Genomic DNA, 24,426 nt, shown 5'->3' with positions numbered 1-24,426 from the left:
TTACCTACCGAATGGTAGGAAAAACAGGCCCTTAGATCAAACCACTTTATTTTGTGGGCCTTGGCTGTTGGTCCTCCTGTCTTCATATTTGTTAAATATTAAATCCTCTTCTCACAGCTTCCCAGTAAAAATGTACACAACACTGAGGAATGTAAAGTAACTTCACTATAATTCTTCTATTTCAATCAGATGATGTTTACTTTTAGCAAAATCTTTTAAAAAGAAACTTTTTCCATCACCTTTAAAACAGTTTCAACTTTAATCATTTTAATTTTTTTTTTGTCCCTCACAATTTTCCATCAAGGAAACTTTGTAACATCATCAGAAAAAATTAGTGAAATATTGAGCAAGAATGTCACGCAAAAGCAAGCCAACATTTCTCCCCGTTTTGCAACATCTTTGATGTTACAAAATGTTGTAGATTATATTCAATGAGGTACATTAGCCAAATCTGCACATTCATTTCTTTATGCATAAAAAAAAAAAATTAGTTTCTTTGTGAAATTTAAAGTACCAACAGACTTAGAAGAGGTATTACAAGTCAATTCATTCTAAGGTTGAATCAAGTCTTTGCGAATGAAAATTATTAGCTAAATCTAAACAGTTCTTTACAATTAGAAAAACAACTGATTATCTTCGTGAAATTTAAAATACCAACAGACTTAGAAGAGATATAACAAGTCACTTCATTTTAGGTTGGATCAATTTTTTGATGATGATTTTCCTGACTCAAGTCTAGTTATTGACTCTATAGTCACTGTATGGCAGTGTTTGGTAACTTTGTGTACTGTCTTATACATGTGTAGCTGCACTGTTAGACACTGTAGTTGCAGTGTTCGTATGTCAAATTGTAACCACTCTTTCAATCACAATATTAATCTACTACACCGAAAATGGCACAATTTGTCACAGTGAAACAAGAGAACATCAATTTTGTATTTTCAGACACTTAAGTGAATCATTTTTGACCATTTATTAGAACTATACTGTAAACTTCAATGCATTTGCAAAGTCGTGAAATTTTTCCTTGCTTCGAGCAGTTTGACTCCTGACCCTTTAAAAGTATAATTCTTTCCATTTCTGGTGGAATCTGGTCAAACCATCCATGAAATTACACAGCTGAAGGATAGAACTAAACCGCTGAGAAAAAATCTGTGAGATTGTCCTTACCACTATCCTTAAAGAAAACATTAATGACCTTACTATTGCAATTTACCGAATTACCTCTCGTACCTCTATGGGGAAAAGTTGACAAACTTGATCTAGCCATTTCACTCATGACATTTAGAGACACCAGTTATGAATTTAGTACATCACTATGTTAACACCAGTCATGGTGTAATGAAACACCAGTCATGGCTTAGTATAATACTGTTGGTTAACACCAGTCATGACTTAGTACAACACTATGTAAACACCAGTCATGACTTTAGTACATCACTATGTTAACACCAGTCATGACTTAGTAGATTGCAACACCAGTCATGACTTAGTACAACACTGTAAACACCAGTCATGACTTTAATAGGAGAACACTGTTAAACACCAATCGTGACTTAGTACAACAGTATGTTAACACCAGTCTTGACTTCTTCTGTTTTCAAATAATCTGCATAAGATCATGTTTGACCTTTACTGAAAACAAAAAAATTCTGATTGAAACCACTCCTCTCTCTTGAAAAATACTGCTACCTGTATCTGAAATATTACCCATCATTAGGCCTATGTTAAGCAAAATAATTCCACAGGTTGAAATATCGTTCATATGAACCTGCCCTCCTCCTCCCCCCCTCCCCCTCCCCCAACATTTTCAAATCTGTTAACTGTACTTACAAACAGTCACTTCACCAAGCACAAACTGTCCTTTTGTTCAGATTCACCACTAACTACACAATCTATGTTATAATTATAGCATAGGTTCTTGCTGGCTTTTAAACTTGATTAAACAGCTTTAGGTCGCTGTAATTAGTCAAATTACTATAATAATCCAAAAGAAAAAATAACACAATCACAATTCAACATTGTTTACAAGAAAAAAAGGTAGAATCAAATCAACTCAAGGAAGTTGTACTCATTTGTTCCATTATTAACACAGACAAAGTCATTACCGATCCTTTACTCCGGCCTAAGCCATCTCCTAACACAGTGATAACTAGCCATTGAAACACAATGCTACATCCAGCTCAAAGAGAGGCAAAATCAGGAACAGGCCAGAACAACACCTACTGCCCAAACTTTGTTTCAAACAATTAGCCATTCTTCGTTACAAAGTGTATCTAATGCAACAAAATCATATTTGTTGAACAAAACATGAGTGTTCACTATTGTACTTTTTTGCTTGCTGTTGCCAATTCTTCCAAACAGACAGAATCTTGAACGGAATAGATCACCTACTTGTGAGGAAAATGATTAGGCTACCATCAGGAATGAAAAGAGATGATTTTACTCCAACAGGATGTGTGTATCATTGTCCTTGTTGCAAATGATCGGACTCTGTTGCTCGAAATTTTAACATTGGAAGCATACGTACATGTGACGTTCAAAGTGAGATATCTCAGAGCGGATTGTAATATCCGATGAACGAAGAGCAATATTAATATTTACATAAGAAATGATAGAATGTAACATCAAATGATTATGATACATGAAGTCATTGTTTACAACAACAAATATGAGATAAATATGTGATACAAAAAAAAAAACATTCTCATTTAAGAGGGTTACCATCAGCTAATTGATTAACAAAAAAGAAAAGGGAAAAAAAAAACAAATCCAGAGACATCAAGTAACTCGATATATATCAAGTAATTGCAACATTAAATTAAAATTAAACGATCATTATCAGCTTTCAGTCAACTTTTAAAAGTAATGGTTAGATGTTTGAGAGAATTCCAGTTGTGAATTGGAAAACCAACATGTTTTGTTAGACATCAAAGAGAATCGAACGAGATCAAGAAGAAAGTTTGAGCAACATCATACATTTTTGGAATCAAATTTCTCATTTGATCAATCGACCAGAAGATAAATTGATGGTAAGAAGTGTTTTATTTCTAAAAGCCAAGGTAACATTGTATAAAAAAAAAAACTATTTTTGTGCCACTTTATCATGTTACACTCATTGCTAACAATTGCCTCCACCCCACCTACCCATCCCACTCTTGTAATTGTCCTCTTTGAATACACCTGACAATCCAGATCATTGTTTTATAATCCACCCTGATCTCATTACTCCCACAATCCCCCTCCCCTCCCCCCCCCCCCCCCCCACAAAACTAATCTCACTCCAATAATGGTCAACTATGATTATAGCTAACAGTCAAATATATTTGTTCAGAATTAAAATTACTTCCAATCCAGCCACAGATGTATGTCCTCAGGCATTGCATGTCCCTTTTCAACATCAAACCAAGGAATACCCTACACATAGTAGTAAAATATTCCATTAACATATGAGAGTCATATATCTATATAAGCAATATGAAATGATCCAAGCTACCCTGTTGTACCAGATTAAATTCTCAATATTTGATAGAACAGAATCAATCAATATGAAGACAACTAGGAGGTGGTTCCTCTTTCCAATCAAGAATAGTTTTAACTGAATAATCACTTACATGAATAAGCAACACTTTATATGAGGAGAAAGCAAGTTTATCATATCATTAACCGAGAAGGTTTGTGAAGAACTACTACCGTAAAAAAGTAGATGAAAGCTCTTGCTCTGTTCCAATTAAGACCATGCATAACATTTATCTTGACAATGTGTGAAACCAGAGCACCTGAAAAAGGTGCTTGCATTTTTTTTGTGCAAAATTAAAGAAAACCTGTCAAATTATCAATTGAAAGAATCGATAAAAACAACTGCTGAACTGAAATCAACATCAAGGTTAGATAATGTCACAAAATTTGAAATTTCAGCACCAAAGTTTATACCAGCTCTGTTATAGAAAATATACTTAAAGAAATCGAAAAAGAGGGCATAATAATTCAACCACAAGTGAAGCTACAATGTTAGTTTCAGACTTACTAAAGTCTTCAATATCATGTATGATTGCAATGTAAAACGTTTACTATCTCTCCTATGGAAAACACATCCGTTTATGTAACACCTGTTTGGGGAAATCTGTGCGTCGAAACACATCGCTATCACACCCGTAGGGATCACGCTTCAAACTTGATATTCCTTACAGAAATATGCAGGCAAGGAGGCTCACTATCAGCTAGACTTTGCGTTAGGTTGTAATGTTGTGTCCTTTCTGACCGAGCTAATGTGATACTTCCACGTAATTGCATACCCTCAATATAATTATTAACATATCTCTATGGTTTCGACCACTTTAGATCATCCTAATACGTGAGCTACTAATAAGTAAACAACCTTTGAATAATGTGCACTCATCATAATACTTTTCTCTTTTTGAAGTTTTTCCATATTTTCATCCATCATGGTGTGATTTCAAACATCTTAAGACATAGATAACGCTTTGAAGCAGCATTTTGCGTCCTTTACTGTGGTTTTTCTCAACATCACTGATTCCATGATGCCATAACAACATACATAACTAGCTTATCTATGCAAATTTTACCTCAAATGGTGACATAGAAGTCGAAAAATTTACAACTTTGTTTTTCTCGAAGATATTTTCCTTTGGGATCCAAATAAACCTTGCCCATAATATGAATATTTAAAAGCTACGAACGTCATTGGCCAATACGTAATACAACACCATGCTTGATTTGTGTAGATTGTCTATGGCAGGTTTTCTCTGTCATCGGCATTAAATCTACTACTGACCAATCAGGCTTAAGGTTAGAAAAAGGCATTAGTCAACATATATTAAACTTATGGTCTTATGTCAAAAATTATTCTGAAACTTTCCTACAAAAACATTTCCTCTAAATCAAGACACATTACTATTCTGGTATCTCAAAATAGGTCAATTCATTTAGTTTCTACAATTAACAAAACGTATCTTGCCTTCCACCAAGATAATATGTCTTATGTTTCTGTACAAAGTTTACACTCTTCTCTATCAGGAATGTACAATTGACTGATAATAAGCTTTACAAATTAGTCCAGTCAATGTAACCCCTCCCCCCACCCATCTATTATATGTAAATTGGCCTATTTACATAAGCTCTGAAGCTGTTGCAGGTTTTAGTCTAGTAGTTTCGATGAATGATTAAACAAGGAACAGACATTTCTCAAAGCCTTTGGACTTAACTCTTTGAAAGTGAATAATATGTATGATGCTCTTGTATTTTGTATCATTGTATTATTATAAGCACAACCAGCAAAATTTCACATCTAATTGAAAGAGAAATTGCATATTTATGTATTCATGAACCATTCTCAGCTGATGGCAAACAGTTTTTTTTCTTATCTTTTTCGAGTAGATGTTTGCAAAGCATGCATCTTTCCATAGAAGTCCTTGTAAATGTTAAAGTGCCTTACAATAACCCTCTGTTCACTTAGCAATCTTTTATCCCATGGAGGAAAATTTCCTCCATTTAATATGGTTTGATATCTTTCATCTGTTCTGACTAAACATGCTTTATTTTACTGATCTCCTCTTCTTGAAAGTACAGGAAAACAACAAATTCTGCTTGGTAAAATAAGCAGGCCAAGTTTTAAAGGTACAGCGATTAACTTTTAAATTTTTTTCCGAGATGTAAAGAACTCCATCAGTGTTGCTGTTTCATTGGCCTTCTTCTCTAGATATTGCCATTTTTTTAATGTATTGCAAGTTTTAGAATCGTTGCTTACATTTAGCGGCGGTCACCCAACGAACAAACCCACGAAGGGCTTTCGACAAGGCTCACCAGTTTTCTGTACAGGTTAAATGCATTAATTAATTTCTTTACCATGTCCTCTGAAACAGAGAAGTCCTCTGAAACAGAAAAATACACTTAAACAGAGAAGTCCTCTTAAACAGAGAAGTCCTCTTAAACAGAGAAGTCCTCTTAAACAGAGAAGCTTGATCATCTGTCAGTCGTTGACATATTTCTCATTCTCGTAGCTTTGTATCTGGACATCAGACTCATCTTGAATATTTAAGCAGCCACTATGCTAGTATCATTGCAACTTCTCGTGGCAAAAGTCGGATCAGACCTGCAGCTTGTATCACGGCCACCGTAGACCAGCGGGGGCGGGTCGTCGATTGGTTTATTCATCGTCGTCATCGTCATCGCTCTCTGTGATGCCTCCGTCTGATGAGTCAGAGACGGCGCTGTCATCCTCCTCCCTCTCCTCTTCTTCCGAGTCCTCCCATTGTGGATGACTCTCCACAACTTTCTTTGCTTCACCAACGTCGAGCTGATGGCAGAGAAAAAAGATGAGGGTCACCAATGAGCTTGTAAATCTTAACTTTTTTTCAAAACGGAATGGCATGATTAGTTTACCTGGGAGGTTAGAATACACATATTGGCTCAAAGGACGACCCCCCCCCACCTCCACCCCTGCACACTGACGACAGTCCACAACCTAAACATTCAGAAGAATTATCCACAGATGTAAACTATCATATACCATTCTTGGACCAGTGGATCTCCACTTAACATAACTCTAGAATAGACAAGAATGTTACCTACCCCCCCCCTTATCCCACCTTTTCTCCTCCTTCCCTGCCCAACCCATCAACCCGCCACCTACATCTTGCTAAATTTGAAGTGTACATGCAGGTAGAAGGTGCATCCACTAACCAACAATACATTAGGAGAGGGTGTGTCTGACTCTACTGTGTCAAATGTGCATTGTTTGATGGTTGGGTAATAAGACCACAAACTTTCTATTAATCAGACAGCCTTAGACAGAAAACAATTTCAAATTTTGCACACAAACATAGAAACTATTTACATAAACAATGTATTTACAATCAGCTTTTCTCATTATGAATAGTACTGCAGATAACCAATGGTGCCTGCATCCTTTAAAACTCACATACCATTACTCGGGAAGTCTCCAAAAAGAGAGAAAGAGTGTTTCAATAACCATGACAACCATTTATGCAAATGCAACTTAAGTTGTAAATGTAGCTCTGCTTACCTTGAATAACTTGAGGTGGTCGCAGTCCAGGTAAGAATCTGATCGTACACATAATGTGTATTGGTAGGTACCCTTTGGAGGTGCTGGGAACTGCAACTGAATCTGTGGGGAGGGGGAGGATAAAAAAAATGTCAAAGGTTGCCAATCCATGTACCACATGTGATGAACAAAGAAATGCATAGTTTGTTGTAGGTGTTACAAATATATTGCATATGTCTCAGTTATGAGTTAGGGTACAAAACAAAACCAGTCCCCATTATCTGCCCATCCTACTGCTACACCACCCCCTTCCCCCTTCCTCCCTCCCTCCCCCTTCCTCCCTTCCTCTTCCTCCCTCCCCTTCCTCCCTCCCCCTTCCTATGGTATTATAGCTTATTTCAGTAGACTTCAAATTTCAGTAGACTTGTAGATTTCAAATGACTTGTGAGTTATTCTTTCATTGGACTAAATGCTGACCCATGTGGAAAATTGACAAAGTAAAGATTCTTTGACATCCTCCACTTGATCCAACACCCCGCTTCCACACCCCTTCCCCACCCCATTGTCCCATAATATCTTACCTCCCACTGTTTCAATTACAAAAAATACCAAAAGAACAAATCCACATGATCTCAATCTTACCAAAAGATCATTGCTTGTTATGTTTTTCTTTGTAAGTAAGAATATGTGATCAAAATGCGAAGTAAGCACTAATATATGCAAATGATATGCAAAACATAGAGACATTGTAGAAAAGAGAAAATGTCATGTGATGCATCAAAAGGTATTTGAAATGCACAAAGCTGATGGCATACAGACAACACCACACACATTTAGCAAATAAAACCACATCTACATCTGGTCTGAGATTTTATCTTTTAACAAAAATGAATATTCATATCTAATTTGCATAATACTGTTAAAAACACTATTTGGTCATTATTCTTATTTAAATATAACAGAAAGAGAAGAGGCAATTGCAATTTTTGTATGATTTTAGACAGGTGATACTACAATGGAACTAGCATTACCTCCTACCTTAGTAGCCAAAATTATCTTAGAAAATTTCACTACAACATTTCCAGTTTGTATACGGAATCAGTGGATATATATGGTACGGTTACCAAAATATTACTGTGTTGTTAGAAAAGGAGAGCTGGTTAGCACTCCCCTTGGTAAGGACGGATGACACCCTTGTGGTGTTTACAACACATCATGGTTAAGGCAATGCCACCTACTTCGTGGCATCTCAACCAAGTTTTTTTTCTTTCCATTCCTAGTTCTTTGAAGTGGTAACATAGTTTTACCAATGCTGGCATTAAATTATATTATACGATGAAGTCTGGGATATTGCAATGGCAGACAGATTTAACAGGGGCACTGTTGGTTAACACTGCAAGATGTTACTAACCAAACAAATTATGCAACCTGCACAATATTAATAATAACAATAGCTCATAGATTTTCTGCCTATTTGGTGCATTGGCAGACAGATTTAACAGGGGCACTGTTGGTTAACACTGCACAATGTTACTAACCTAACAAATTATGCAACCTACACATGATTAATAATAACAATAGCTCATAGATTTTCTGCCTTTTGGGGGGCATTGGCCACTGATAATCTTTTGTAGCTGGGGTATGAGGCAGGGTCATAAAATGAACTGATAAAACATGAACACAGATGAATACTTACCTCCTTTTCATCTGTGAGATCATATACCATGGTTGGCGCAGTTATGAACTTCAAATACTTCCTGTCAGCAATATAAACCCACCACCATTCTTGTTTAACCTGCAAAAAAAAAATTGGACTTAGGTGTATTTTCACTTTATTCATTTTTGGGGGATGGAGGGAGGGGCATTTTAAAATTTGGAAGACTGCCAAAGCAATGAATCACAAGCCTTATCAACTAAATTATCTCCACTCTTATTCAGTGAAACTGTTGGTGATCATTGGTGTATAACCATTGCTTACAGTGTAGGTGTATATATCATTAAGGAAAAATCAGGTAACTAGGCCCAATTTGGAGATTTTCATTTTTCTATAAGTATATTACCCAAAATGAGAACATATTATTCCCATATACATAATGCCCCATATTTTCACAGGTTGCTTACAGGGTGTGAAGACTCCCCCAAAAAGAAACGTCTCATGCCGGTTATCTGACCTAGTTTCAAATGAGGTGTAACTGAAGTGTTAGACACCACCATGGATCCCAGAAAATACACACACAGCTTGCTACCGTCGGTAATTAGACACTAGTGTACAGTCAGTACATACAGCTGCGACCAATACCCACAGCACAGTGTACAAACAATACAGCGATGGACATCTCAGGTCCAGCTAAAGATAACAAGTATCACATTTCATTACTGTCTGCATTTTTGTAGCGACAAGAGAAAAACTTCACTTGCAAGCAACAGAAAGTTAACGCTTACACAGGGCGGCACACGGTTTGGGGCGAGTCTTCAATGCCTTTAAATGACTCTGGGTCAAGGGGCTGTAGCTCACCTCTCCTCAGGTCTTTATTGTGGTGGGGGGGACTAACATTTATTACTGTAGTGTTACTCTACACACATATCTCATTATGAGCTAATATGCAAACGGAGATGTTTCGTTATGTAGGGTGTGAAAATACGACTCACATCTGGATGGTACGGGCAGTGGACTTCATGAGACTCCTTAGATCTTCCTTCCAGAACCTTCTCCTTTCGAGGAATCCCGGCCTGGAGCTCCTCCCACTGTTCATCGTCGCTCTCGACGTCTGCATCGCTGTTACCATCACTGCCAGGAAGATGATGTAAAATAGAAACAAGTTTGAGCATGGAAGATTTGGCCTATAGAAGGTTATCATTCTTGGCCTACATATATACCTAGAGAAATCCAGCAATTGTCAATCACAAAGTTCAACAAGGCTTCTACTGCCCACACATCTCAAGGCATTTAGGTTTATGTAAAAAGAAGGATGATGAGGGAGGGGTGGGGGGGGGCTGCAGCATCATGCAGCCAAGCTGCATAGTGTATAATCTATTGAACTCCACAGTTGTACACAATAGTCACTGCAGGTCTGCAGGGATTATCTGTATTGTTTTTACTATAAATTCAGCCTGGCTGCAGGGCACTTTGCAGCTGCTGCAGCCTTTCTTGATACTGTGGCTTACACGCAAAAAAACTGAAATTGTCCAACTTTCACACCCATCATTCTCTAGGAACACATTGGAGGATCAAAAACCTCCAGAAATGTAAATTTTGAAATTTTTAGCAATTATTAACATAAATATATTTGGAGGCAAATTGATGACCGATACTGTCTGCTTCTCTTTTCTTTCTTTTTTTTGTTACTTTTATTAATTTTAAAGGGACTAGTTTTATTTGTTTAAGGTGACTACATTTCAACACATTAAGCAATATGCTGCCACAATGTAACTTTAGGAAACCTTAATATGGTTGGTGTATTATTCTACACACTGAGTTATTCTACACACTGAGTGCATGACACGATGCACTACTTTAACAAATTTGGGCTCATATTGGGAAATTTTACGACTGTGGACTGTCACTATATGAATGATCCCGATCTTTGAAATACTGTTCTTGATAAGCCAAGTGGATTAACTGTTACTCCCAAACTACACATCACCATCACAACGTTCCTAGCAAGACCTCTACCGATATTATTTTCAGAAGTTCCATGGGGTGGTTAATACAAACTAGGTATCTGTTTTGTTTTTTATAAGTGCTAAATACAACTTAGAACATAAAATGAATAATTACAAAACATAACAAGTAAACATCCGAACCTTGCTTCATCTTTCCTGTCATCCTCTATATCACTCTCCGCCTCGCTCTCCGAGTTTTTACTGACTTCTTCGACTCTCTGAAACGAAAGGCAACAAAATTCCTACCAATAAAGTCAAGGTTAAATATGATCAATTGTAATTGAGAGGTTAAATGCACAAGGTGTAGATGTCAGACTAGGTATGAGTCATAACTCTGTACCTGAAATCTATGCCAGTTTTACCCGAGTATGAGTATATATATGAGTATATACCCGAGTTTTAGTTCACAATTATACTAGTACTGGAAGTTTTCATGTGAAAGCCAGTAACTGGTTTGTGACACTAGATGGCATGAGCATACCTGGGGCTGGGGGGGGGGGGGGTATGGTCACCTGGAACATTTTCGGAAACATCTTAATGTCAATCATCCTACAATAAATTTATATAAAAATGCTATGTTGAATAGATATAAGAACTTTTATTTTGTTGCTATAATTTAATGTTTCACAGGCAATTTTTTCAATGTCAGATGAGGCATGGGGTAAAAGATTGCAATCGTTGCAATTTTTTTATTCCTTCTCTGAAGCAGTGAGGAGGCGGCCATGTTGGTAATATTTTTGTGAGGCTGTCTCAAGGAAACAGAGAGGCGGCCCACCTCACGAAATGAATACCGGGGCAAACCGTGCTAGTATATGAATACATATGTGAACTTGCTAGCACTCTGCCATACAGTACACTGTGGGAATCATATAGTTCTAAAGTAGTGCAGCGGTTTTGAAGGTTTCTGATATTGTGTGTCTTATAAAATACTATGGTTTCTGTGTAAACGACTACTTACACATCTTTTGTAACTGCGTAGCAATTTCACCATTTTGCAAAGCATCTTGCAATATGGGATAGATTATTCCCATCATTGATCGAGAAAAACTTGAGGGTCGGTTGGGATATGGATTAAGAGAGACTTCGTTAGAAAAAAAAAAAAGAAGCAGAATATTTTTAATAACGTTGATAGAGATCTTACGTTTCCTTCATCTTTTTCATCTTCTTTTTCTTTCTCCTCTTCTTTCTCTTTGTTTTCATTTCCAGCTGCTTTATTTTTCTTACCCCCCTTCTTTGACTTCTGTTGTTTAGCCAGGACGGCTTTCTTCTTCTTCTTACCAGTCGCCCAGTCTGGTTGTTTCTTCTTTGATGCTACTGGAGACTCGCTTTGCTGAAAGATAGCAGAAGAGAAAACTATCCATCAGATCGGGTACCAATAAAAAAAAAACAGCAACACAAAACATAATAATGCTTCTCTACCACAGACAGGAAGGCTGATACATAGCGTTGTGCGGTAGTCGGATTTCACACAACCGGTAGTGTTGCAACATGAATACCGGTATCGTAACTACAACCGGTATTTTCCTCAACTTTCATCCACGGTTCAAAGCACTTAGTTACGAGACTGTCAATGTCATACATTCAATATGCATAGCCTAGGCTATGTACATACTCTTACACGCACGTTTATAAAAAAAAATAAAAAAAATAACACGCTATATTAGGGCCTTTGTTTTTTAACATACACTTCCAAAAGAAAAGCACAAACCTTGGAAAAAAGCAACCCACACCATCCTTCATTCATACTCGACGTACGATATTAGATTAACACGTTCGCACGTGGATTAAACTTGTAATCCGTACACAAACATAAATTGGGATTTCCCCACTATTCCATGATTTTGGAATAGGGCAACCCCTTCAAGTTCAAAAGTTCACAATGAAAAGTTTTTAACTATCAACAAGTCACCACGTGTTTGGAACTTCAGACAATTAGAATATAACATAGGGGCTACGTAAATACGGGATTACAAACTACATACATAAGAATAGTACAGATTTATTTTTATCGTTAATCAGCTGTTGTTTACTCCAGGAAATATACTTTGAATACGTGCAATATCAATCTTTCGTACAAAAGTTCTTAAAAATTAAAAAAGTAGCGAAAGATAAATATAAATGACATCGTGGAACCCCCCGCATTAATAAACGAATCCATTTCATTACAGCATCAAAATCTCAAGTACTGCACTGCTGTGTACCAGTACCGTATCCTAGGCTATAATAATATACAGTCCCGTGCGAAGATGGATTTAAACTGGATATACTCCCTGCGGTTTTGGCTCAAAATTTATAAAATCGTTAAAATTATTATAACAAAATGAGGTGAAATGCATAAGGGTAAGATTTTGTACATGGGAACCTTGACAATCATCGTTTGAAGGAAGAATAAATAACGAAAATTTCAGAATAACTTTGAGGTCCCGTAACATGTTGAGCGCAAGTAACGTTCGATATTTAGTGTAGCCTAGGTCCAAATTACTACGTGAAAAGTTGATTTGTTAATATATAGCCTAGTCTAGGCCAGTACGTAAGTTGATCAGATATTATTCAAACTAAGAACACAGAAACCAGAAAAAATCGTGTTTTGTTTTCTTTATTTCAAATAGTAACACGTAGATATTTTTTATTATGTCTGGGATTCCCGGGAATGATACCGAAACGAATGTAATAACCGGTTGTTTTCCCAATACCGGTAGTAGTTACACATTGCACGGTGATCGGGATTAGTCAATACCGGGATCGGGATACCGGGAATCACTTGACTACCGGGATCCCGCACAACCCTACTGATACAGATATAATGATAATCATTTTAGCACGCCTGAGACTTTTTTTTTTTTGGGCCAATTCAGATAGTACTTACTCCTTTAAACTTTATCTAGAAGGCAACCAATGTCTAAGATTTCATGACATACCTTAACTTCCTCTTCCTGTACAACAGTTTCCTTTACAGTTTCCTTTCCTGGGATTCCGTTGGGTAGTGTGTTACCCTCGTCGTAGTTTATCTGTAATCAAATCAAATACCGGATAAAGTAACTGTAGTTAAACCAACTTCCAAGTCTGTCTTCCTCAGGATAAAATTTAAAAAACAGATCATATCAAACAGATCATATCAAACAGATTATACCAAAACAGATTATATCAAAACAGATCAAAACAGATAAGGAGCAAAAAAGTGGTGCAACTGATCCCATTAGCAAAGAAAAGTTTGTGGGGTTTACATAATGTGGTGTTATACTCATGATCCAGTGACTTGAAAGATAACAATATTTCCACCCAAAAAATGTGAACAGGGAATTTTCTCAAATTGTTTACCACGTCTAATAAAAGAAATAGATATATTACCTCCAGTGAAGATCTTTTCAGCGTTACAGTAGCTGTTACTAAGGAACCTGCTGTTATGGTATTGGTGTCCTCATCGTCAATAACTGTGGTGGAACGAAACAAAAAACGCACCCCATGTTTGAGAACTTAAATACTAAATGTACAATGCCAAAAGTCCACGTCGTCACATTTACAAAACCTTACTCGAAAGGTGCTAGCAATGCTTTGATCAAAAATTAGTAACGAAGCGATACATCTTATCGTACTATACATGTTGTATGAAACATTTTAACAATATAATTACTAATGTTATGTTTGGTATTCCCCTTTATTGTTCTGGCTAATCACCCTTTTCATTCCAGACAAAAAATATTATCACTTTTCCCTAAAAATTCCATACCATTCTAAAATGAATATTTGTCTTTTCTATTCTTACTATTTTGGCCTGTACTTTGTGTATGTATCATCATTCATGGTTTTGTGTAACTTCCACACTTGCACTATTTATATTTGATCTCACAACAGCTTATTTTGTTATTGCTTGTTGCTTGTTTTCTAGTTCCCCTTTCAAAAAGTTACTTGTTTTTCACTGACAATATGCCAAATTTATTTCTGTACAAACGTATCGGAAAGAAATTTGCCATAAACTTGAATTGAAATATCAGTTTCTGCCGGCTTTGAACTGTTGTATAGTCAAAGGCAGAGCCCCTACGAGTCGTACATTTTCTTCGAGTCCGATGCGGTTGGCCCGGTGTCCAAATCGGAAATTTCTCTTTTTTATGTATATATTACACAGTCGGTCAACAGTCGGTCAACAAAGACCACATCCTTTGGAGCTTGTTTCTGACATCTTCGATACCTGGGCATCTAACCGATCAAAAAACGAAGATGATTTGACAGAGAGATGGCTCTTACCTTTGAATGTGATTGAAGAATCAATGACTGGCATGGCAGCGCAGACGTTGAGCACATCTTGGTACTGAGGGTCGTAAAGATTCCTAAAAATATGCCTGCAAACAGACCAAAAACAAACATTAAAGAGGTAAAGAAACCAGAAAGCCAGTTAACTTTTGATTCCTTGCCATACAATTTGCTCAAAATTCAAACTATCTGACTAATGATAATGCAAGTGAGTTAAATTTGTCCAAGAATTAAGTGAGAACCAGAAAAGGTTTGTAGAAATCCCTTGTGGGCATTAACCATGTCATTCACTCATAAGGATTTTAAAGTATAGGAATTTTAAACAAAATGTTTTAATATCCAGAAAGAACAGTCTTCCAATATGAAATATAGACACATTTTGCCAACTTTGAGCGAGCAAATCACTTTAAATAGTTGTTCAGAGTTACAATTCCGGCAAGGAATAAAAAATGAAGACCAGAAAAAGATCAATAAACTTTACATACAAAACATTAAAGGGGTAAAAAGTTCAAACTTAACAACTTTACCTTCTATCAGAATCTTTCAATCTCGCAAATTGTTGAATATTTTTCACGTTTCTCTGAGAAAGAGAGAAATAAACAATGACGTTTTCTGGAGGAGATGGAGTGGAGGTGGATAATGAGGGGGTAATTAAATCTCTTTGATTCCGCTAACTTTGACATTTTATGTTTTATACATTGGCATCTCCAACTCTCCCCCCCCCCCCCCCCAAAAAAAATGGGCATAAGTACTGGCATTAAAATTTTGGTTAACTTTTCAACATGTTAAAAGATTCTTGTTAGCAGAATTAATTGAATTCCATACCAGTAAACTCTCTGCAAATAGATTTTTAAATCCTTTTAATCTCTCTTTGCAACTCGAAGAATTTGAATAAGTTTTGAGTAATATTCAACAAACCAAAAGAGCTATTTCTCACCTTTTTAGACTGGCAAATTCTCAAGGTATCCTCTGTGAAGTGAGGGAGTTGCATCAGGCTTGTCTTCTCCTTAGTGGCCTGTACAATCATCGGACTCAACTTCATAATGTTTTCTACTGTAGTAAGTTGTGGAATTTTATTTACACCAGCTGAAACCAAAAACGAAGTAATTGGAATTAAGCACATCATGAGTCTGGGAATCTATCTTGAATTTTTTTTTTTTTTTTTTTAAATTTATTATATATTATATTTTATATCATTTTTTATCGACGACATGACCAATCTGTCGAAGAATATCGATAAATCAGTTACGTCAATACATTAACATATATCATCTTACGCCCTCGCTGGTATTTGGCCCATGCTGTGATCTGATTGGCTGAATTGACCATTTCTTGCACCAAAACCGGGCACTTCTGAACAATCAATAATCTATCTGCAAAGAAACCAATAAGAGAAAGACAAAAACCTGTCAATGGTTGAGGTAATAGCAATAATAGCCTCATTCCCTTCATATTTGAGACAGACAATAGTTGGAAACCTTTACAGGGACTTAATCAGGTTCTGAAATTTTCAAGACTAATCTCCCTTGTTATGCTGAACATTCTTTCTCAATGCGGCGGGTCCACAGGATCACTACTCACTCTGATAAACAATGGTCTGTGACAGTAGAGGGGTCTGCAGGGGGTTGGCCAAAGAAATGTCATCTTTAAAGAAGGTGAACGGGTTAAACAACTTTCTACTGACTTATATGCCTTAGATGGTTTCCTTTTCAGTACGGGCAGTGCCATGTTAGATGCTTTAAAATCACCTCATGTTGTTATTTATGGGAGTGTTAGCTCAGTGGTTAATGCCGGTGCCTTCGAATCATAAGGTCCCCCGGTTCGAGTCACTCCAAGATTAATGTATGTCATCCAGTTACAGAGTTGTTGACAATTCATAATCATGGACGTTAAATATGAATCTAAGAGACTGACTTCGGTCATCTTGCGGCTTTGATAAGCCAATGATGGCTTCTTCGCGAGTTTTTGCTTGCAGGAGGATCTAAAATACATACATACAAACATACATTTACAAATAAAGCAAAGCTTAACAGCTCATTAATGTTTTCTTACCCTGGTCCAATGTTTTAGGGGGCAGATCATTCCTTGCTAAGTGAGCATACAGTAGTATCCTGGCTTTCACAGAGTATGGTTGACAGAATGGTTGTTCCTTATTCTTGAGGCCGATGTCGCTGCTAAATTCCTTTAGTAGCTGTAGAGGTATGAGGAAAATGAAAGACACTCCTCAATTTTCTGAAAATTTACTCGAGCACGCCTTCTATGTGAGACCATCTCCCTGATCTTCTAGTGCTTTTCTGTACATATCACATTTTTTTTTGGTCTTTGTGTATTCCCCTTTTTCAAGAGAACTTTCTTAGGTCACTTATTTGAATCCATTGCTTTTATAACCCTTACCAAAATATGTTCTTTTTCATTTGGGATTGTAAGGCACAAAATAAATGTTATTCAATGTCATTTCTACATGGTTGGTTAATCTTTTACACATTGTACACACAATATTCTAAACGATTTTCAGTTTTCCTCCGTTTTGGGTGGAGTCACTGGAGTGCGTGTTGCTTCTTAAAGAGCTATTGCTTAATTAATTGGTAGTCCAACTACTTTGATGAGCCTTGTCGGGGAACTTCTTCGAACATCAAAAATGTGTGATAGAAGTGAAATCAGTACAAAAAAAGGTTGATTTTCATGGTATGTCACATTTCAAAATGAATTTTAAAAATCGTCCTTCTTAGAATCCTCACCGGTGGCAGTTCTTCATTGTCACTTGGTCTTTGTACCACTTGACTGTTATGAGATTTTCTAAATTCAAAAGCTCCTGATAAAATCATCATAACACCTGGAAAGTAACAGAAATCAAGATGTACATTAAATTTGAAAAGTAATGCTCAAAACTACTTTAATATTTAGTGCTATATTACTCACATATCAAACATGTGCACACTAGGGTTGTACGGGTCCCGACAAGTTAACAAAAGATGGAAATCTCCCTTCAACATGCAGTGGCTTTGTGAATTTGGAAATTGAAGATCCACAAACAATTCAGTTCATAAGTTATCTATTAATTGGTTTTCTATTAATTAGCCCTAAATTGTGGTTCCCCAGAGTATAAACTCAAGTAATATTATCCTTATAACTACTGTCAAAGGAGGGGTAATCATAAAATATAAAAAAAAAAAATCAATTTTTTTTTCTTTCACAATAAAGTACGGTGTTGAGTATAGTATCATATGAAAATGCAATTTTTCTCTCCTAAAAATATTCGGAACATAAACACGACCTTTGAACAGAGTACAAACAGCCACCTGAGAAAACAACATGACAATTTCACTCACGTTTGAGGTTCATTCCAGGGGTTTTATATATATAATGTAGAAAGAGTTGAGTAGTGTCCATTAAAATCTCCTCTGCATTGTAACGGATGGACCTGTACCACCAAGTGCCCTAAAGAACGAAAGAAATATGAGAATAAAAACATGACAAAACTTGGATGTAATAGTTACGCTTTGATGAATACATTAGATGACAATTAAATATGAAAATAAAAGTAACGGCAAAATAGTGCATGAGTTTTAGGTCTGTGCTTTTCCAAAGTTATATTGAACAATTCTGATTGTAAACTATTTCTCCATCACACTAAACATTGCCTTTAAAGGCATTGAAGACTCGCCCCAAACCGCGAGCGGCCATCTGAAAAAGTTAACTTTCTGTTACTTGCAAGTGACGTTTTGTTTGTGTCACTACAAAATGCAGACAGTAATGAAACCTGATACCTTGCTTATTTTTATCTAGACCTGAGATGTCCATCGCTGCTATGTACACTGTGTTGTGGGTAATGACCGTAGCGGAATGTACTGACTGTGTACTAGTGTCTAATTACCGACGATAGCAAGCTGTGTGTGTATTTTCTGGGATCTATGGTGGTGTCTAACACTTCTGTTACACCTCATTCGAAACTAGGTCAGATTACCGGCATGAGATGTTTCTTTGTGCACGAGTCTTCACACCCTTTAAGGCTTACATTGCTCTTCTTTTCCCTTCCACTTTGAATATCTCCATCTCTTCTGCCCTCCCTCAACTGTCTCGTTTCAGTTTTATTTCTCATCAAAATGGAAATTAACCAAAATAAAAGAGTTAAAATGTACAACGTACCACACCAATTGGAAGAATAACAATGAAGGCAAGGATATAGGCAGCAAGTACCTGCAGAAAATAAACAAAATAATTAAAGTGTCATGCTTTACCTATAAAATGTAGTTTTATTATATGCAGACAACAGTTACAACTTCTAAGAGAGAGTTTCTTTGCCATCGAGTGTTTTCACTTTTATCTATTTTAGAAAAGCGTTGAATAAATTTTCCTTTGTCAAACATTTCATTGAAACATTCACGTTGATTTTGTTGCTTTTTAATTCACACTCCAACTCTCTGCAACAGTTTATATGAAAACATTGAATATGACATTGTACATTATCATTTTCAAATTCTGACCATTCCTGTCAGCAAGCTTCCAGCAGAAACTTGAACCTACAATTTCCAGTACGAATTAAACCTGGTTAAGATGTTTTACAAAGTTTCAGACTTTCATATCTGTTAACCTTTGACCTCCTCAACAAATGAGAGGATTCTTGTACTCACTAAGGCGAGTCTACACATTATGTATGAACTCTGTCCAAGTTTTAATATTGAAATTATTATTTTTACAAGGATTTGAAGACTTTGACCTCTGCTGACCATTACAAAGACTCTGTTTACACTTTTGTTTGGCTATATTTTTCTTTCTTCTGCATTTTACTTTTTTGGGGGGCGGGAAGGGGGGATTCTTTGGTAGATTGTTGGATTCTTTGGTTTAGAGTAGGCTAATGCATTTCTTGGCATTGGGTACACTCTCTACATATTCACTTGCAATGTTGAATGCACACCACCATATCATATCCTCGTTAAAAGACCAATGTCTTTAGGATTTCGGTAAACAGGATTGCAGTTGTCTATTCACCAAGTAATGATGTTAACCTGTTTGTCCAGTCCTGCTACTTGATCACTAGAGTTCTGGAATAAAAAACTTACCCACACTGAATTATTCTGATCGACTATCCATGCAGGCAGTGCTATACCAAACTGGGTGGCTACAAAACGAGAAAGGGGGGAAGAAAAGGGTTACCTGGTCAATCTAGAAAAATGTGGAGCAAGAGTGTGTAAGGTGTGAGGAGACAGGTAAGTGAGATAATAGATATACAGAACTCACTCTTGTTACATGCAATGAAGACTTCAGGATTCTTTATAAACGTCTTTCATCTTTTCAAGACAAGACAACATTGGCACCATGCCTCTTGAGACGATCAAAGCTTTCCTCAAAGGAATACGCTCTAGCACTACTTCTTTGTCAACATGACATGGATCGAGGTCTAGTTATTCCTATAACAAGTCAAATATGGTAAGCCAATAAAGGCACCAGTTTAGGTAAAGAAAACACTTCATAGCACCTCCTACAACATATTGCACTTTGGACTGGAAATGGTTCGTAACTTCCTCATGAGAGATTTGTAAATGGTTCCTGCCAGCTTAACTTCTCAAATCTTTTAGATGTAGATGTTGGCTGCCCCTTTTCTTTTACAGTGGTGGGGGGGGGGTTACGCTGGTGAATGGAGGGGAAGAGGGTGCATAGTCCTTAAGCTGCCCTAGATGATCCCATTCCTTACCTTGTGGTCCATCAGGGTTACCATGCTCCTCCCAATTCTTTCTTGATTCTTCGTCTGTTAAACTGTTTGAAACAAAAGGGAAGAGGTTATAGGACCTTGATGGTGATCTGTTGTATCTTTTAATATACTGAATCCACTGATTCAGATTAAAGCGTATCGTGAAAGAACAATACTTACGCAGCGTGGGCCTTGGCAATCCTCATAAACATATCTGGGTCTCCACCCTCTTTGTCAGGATGGTATTTTAAACTAAGAATGCGGTATTGACGTTTAATTTCTCTATCCGAAGCACCCTAGAGAAGGTATGGAAACAAAAATACCAAAAAGTGAAGTTGTCCTAGCACTAGTATACAAAGAAACAGAACAATGTTTGTAAACATCTTAGCAGTCAATAGAAACCATTCAAACATACCAAAATGCCAAAATTCAAGAATCATAGTTAACATTTTCAAAACAAGCATAGCAGTCAGCATAGGTTCAAGTTTTCTTGGGTGTTAGGGGTGGGGGGTTTGGGATGGGGGTGAGAGAGAGGGGAACAATACCAAGTGTCTCTGTTCTCTTTCTTGTGACCCGAGATACCAGCAAAAAGAACTTACAGGATTTAGTTCAAATATTTGCAAACTTCACACCGTTTTTAGACTACATGATTTGGCGAAGAAATTTATACAGTACTCATGTATAGCAATTTGACTTGCGAGGTCTACCACCATAAACTTTCTACAGAAGCATTTGACCTACCAAACATTTAAAATATGATGAGACATAACGGGAGAATAATTACTTCAACTGGAACTACAACATTTACAGGAGGCGCGTGTCAGAAATTTTAAAGTCGATCCAAAACAAAACTTGATTTGTCTTACCCTATCGATCTGTAGAATTTCAAACGGATCATATTCTATATGGTCTCGTTCTACTTGGGATGCCTTTATGGCTATTGCAATAAATATAATCCAAGCGACCACTAGGATGAACCATCTGTGGAGGCAATATAATAAATAGATCAATACACAGAATATCTTTGATCAAGTAATGACTTTCATGCACAAAAAGACAGGGAATACTTATAAGTGTATTTGCATTTTGAATAGATTACTTTTGTAAATCATGAAAACCTAAAAATACTAAAATTTTGCAACTTTTTTGTACATAAACTGGTACACATTGTTGGTAATTTTTTGCATTGCATTGATAGTGATACCAGGTAAGTGATTCCCTGTACATGATGGAAATGATGGTAACAATTCCTAGTTAGTCTTCATAACAGTCACTGAGCTATATTTACAATAATAAGCAAGAAATATGACAAGACCCAAGTACCTCAGGGCATTTTTAAATGTCGCTCCCGCAGCAGGTTCTGTTAATGATTCTCTCTTATCCTCACAAGCATCACAATGGCATTGTTTCCTCAACTTCTCTGGATCCTCTGTAGGAAAATCACAGGTTGAATACTAACAAATTACATTCATTTTCAAAAGAAAGTTTGAGAAATGTGGAGGGAAAGGATTGGATTCTAAGATATTTTATGCCAGTTACATTTACACAATAATACTATTACTAGGACAATGCTATGCATTTGGTTACAGTTGCAGTAGGCCTACAGTAGCCTAGTTGACTTTTATTTTAACTTTACATTAAATTGGTAGGCTATTCTTTAAAGTATCAGATGTTCCTTGATTTACTATATAATTTTAACAGAAACAGACAAGAGTGTTTGAAATCATATAGCAAAATTACATGCATCCCTCAGTGTTCTGAATGTGGTATGTACAGCTAAGATTAAGAAATAGGGCCTACATAGTCAAGGCCTAACCAAAACTGAAACCAATCAACAATTTCTATATCTTTTCATGTTTTGTGTATCGTATTCCACTCTACCTGATTCGAAGGCCAAATTGAGCTCAACCTAAGTCTATTGATAACTATGCTGAGAGAAGGCTAATTCAATGGCTAGGATCTGAGCTCCATTAGTCACATTAGCTGTAACTTTGCAAGGCCTTAGAGTTTGAACTAGAAAGTAGAAGTTAGACCTAGTAAATTAGGGTCAACCTGGGCCTTGTGCATCATTGTCATATGCTACATTGCTAAGTCAGAGAAGTAGCAGTCAGCATGATAAGCTGCAATTTTATACAGCTATGGAGTATGGGATCATGGGACATGACATTGTTGATTGTCTTGTTGAACGAACACAAGCCTTGCGTTAGCAATAGGCTGGATATTTACCTGAGTAGCCTAAACCAAGCCTAATGTTGTGTACATGGCCTAGGCTATGTAAACTGTGTTAGAGAACAGCTGGATCTACATGTGTTGGCAAATTTGTTCAAAATGGTTCGCGCAACGAGTGTAATACGAACCTTTCTTCTCTTTTGAAGGCCACAGGTAATATGTGAAAGGTATAAGAAATAGAACATAAAATGAAACCAGAAAATATAGCGACGTTCCGCCTGACTCGTCGTACTCAAACTTCGCCATTGTGGTACTGGTACTGCTGGCAAGTTAACGTGGACTTGCAGGCCTAGTGCAGTGCGCTCATAGAAATGCGCTATGAGGTGGATGTGCTTGGAGTTAAGTTGAAGCTAGCGGAGTACCACCAGCATTTTGTGTGATGGTAGTTGTACGAGTTGTTGAGATACAGATTACATGTTCGCCATGAAACTTCCAGAATGAAATGACGTAAGAAAGACTGATTCTGACACGATAGCCTACATGTCCTTGAAATATATTCCTTTTTTATCTTTCAAGATGTTTCTCTAACGTATTCATTATATGAATAATTTAATATTAACAATTATAGACTTTTCAGTGTTGAAAGAAAGGGTTATGTTAATTATGTTACAGTGGATGGTATCATGATACTTAATTGGTGGTTTCTTATATCTTCCGTAGCACAATTACTCCTGGGAGATATTACCCCAATTTTTGTGTTCTTTTAGAAAATCGTAATCTCAACTGTTTCCCTCCTTCGCTCTTGTACATTGATGTAAACAAGTTCATTGCACACGAGCATAAGTGTTGGGCTCAATTCGAATCCACTTTCTTTTCTTCTTTTTTCCGACAGGAGGCTATCTTTCGAGAAATAGGCCTACCATATAATTCGCGATCATCCCAACAAAGTATCTATATGTTGAAATTAAAGCAACATGTGATTGGGTAGTTCATACCAAAGATATTCCACTTACGAAAGTGAATCTTTGTTCATACGTCGATATGTGATTATTTGTAGTGCGCGTGTGAGCTACAATATTGGCATTACTTGCCAAGTGAAAGATACCGGGGTACCTACATGACTGGACGTTGAACTTAAAGTTTTATATAGTCTCTGTATATTTGCAGTTTCAGAGGCAAGCTGCGTAGGCAACTTATTTGAGCCTGTCACGGCGCTCACAAGCGCCCTCACTTTGTATGTACCTACATGACTATATACTCCCTGGTTAGGTGTGTTGTCCGCCCAAAACATAACACCATGGACAACTGAAAAATTCTTCCTAATGCTGCAATCACTCCACGCCCACTAAAATACGCGTATTTGCAGGTAAATGCAGTTCTCAGAAGGCCTAGAGTGAATGTCGACAATATCTACTCCCTTTAAAGGGTATCAATATGCCCGGAACTAAACTTACTGAAAGCACGTACGGTCAACACTGAGATTTTACACTAACGCTAAAATGCATCATTTCTCCCGCTGAGACATAATTTCGATTGACTTATATGATACTCGGTCCTCAGTGTCACGGTAGTAAATTCGAAGATCATACTATCTATCAAGGTACTTTTGACTAAGTTAGGCAATCGTATCACG

The 24,426-nt window shown here is 36.8% G+C and overlaps 2 protein-coding genes and 1 non-coding gene across 3 annotated transcripts in view; 1 reads left to right on the top strand and 2 right to left on the bottom strand.

Moving 5' to 3' along the window:
• LOC139963048 (leucine-rich repeat serine/threonine-protein kinase 1-like) overlaps positions 1 to 24,426 on the bottom strand; it is a 495,817-nt gene that overhangs the window by 4,509 nt on the left and 466,882 nt on the right. The window lies entirely within an intron of this gene.
• On the bottom strand, positions 153 to 23,167 carry LOC139962573 (translocation protein SEC63 homolog). The gene is made up of 22 exons (XM_071962689.1): positions 22,982 to 23,167; positions 21,948 to 22,053; positions 21,491 to 21,605; positions 20,805 to 20,920; positions 20,628 to 20,689; positions 19,996 to 20,054; positions 19,082 to 19,132; positions 18,265 to 18,373; positions 17,674 to 17,768; positions 16,988 to 17,126; positions 16,213 to 16,308; positions 15,873 to 16,021; positions 15,463 to 15,515; positions 14,930 to 15,024; positions 14,036 to 14,118; positions 13,606 to 13,695; positions 11,829 to 12,017; positions 10,829 to 10,905; positions 9,674 to 9,812; positions 8,721 to 8,819; positions 7,046 to 7,147; positions 153 to 6,316 (listed from the first exon to the last, which is right to left on the bottom strand). The coding sequence occupies exons 1-22, from the start codon at positions 23,097 to 23,099 to the stop codon at positions 6,167 to 6,169; spliced, it is 2,292 nt and encodes a 763-aa protein (XP_071818790.1). The 5' UTR covers positions 23,100 to 23,167; the 3' UTR covers positions 153 to 6,166.
• LOC139963325 (U6atac minor spliceosomal RNA) lies at positions 8,161 to 8,290 on the top strand. The gene has a single exon (XR_011791557.1). It is a non-coding gene; the product is annotated as a U6atac minor spliceosomal RNA (small nuclear RNA).

Source organism: Apostichopus japonicus, chromosome 21, assembly GCF_037975245.1.
Source record: "Apostichopus japonicus isolate 1M-3 chromosome 21, ASM3797524v1, whole genome shotgun sequence".
Taxonomy (NCBI): domain Eukaryota; kingdom Metazoa; phylum Echinodermata; class Holothuroidea; order Aspidochirotida; family Stichopodidae; genus Apostichopus; species Apostichopus japonicus.
Note: the sequence above shows the minus strand (reverse complement) of the source record. Positions and strands in the feature narration are given on the sequence as shown.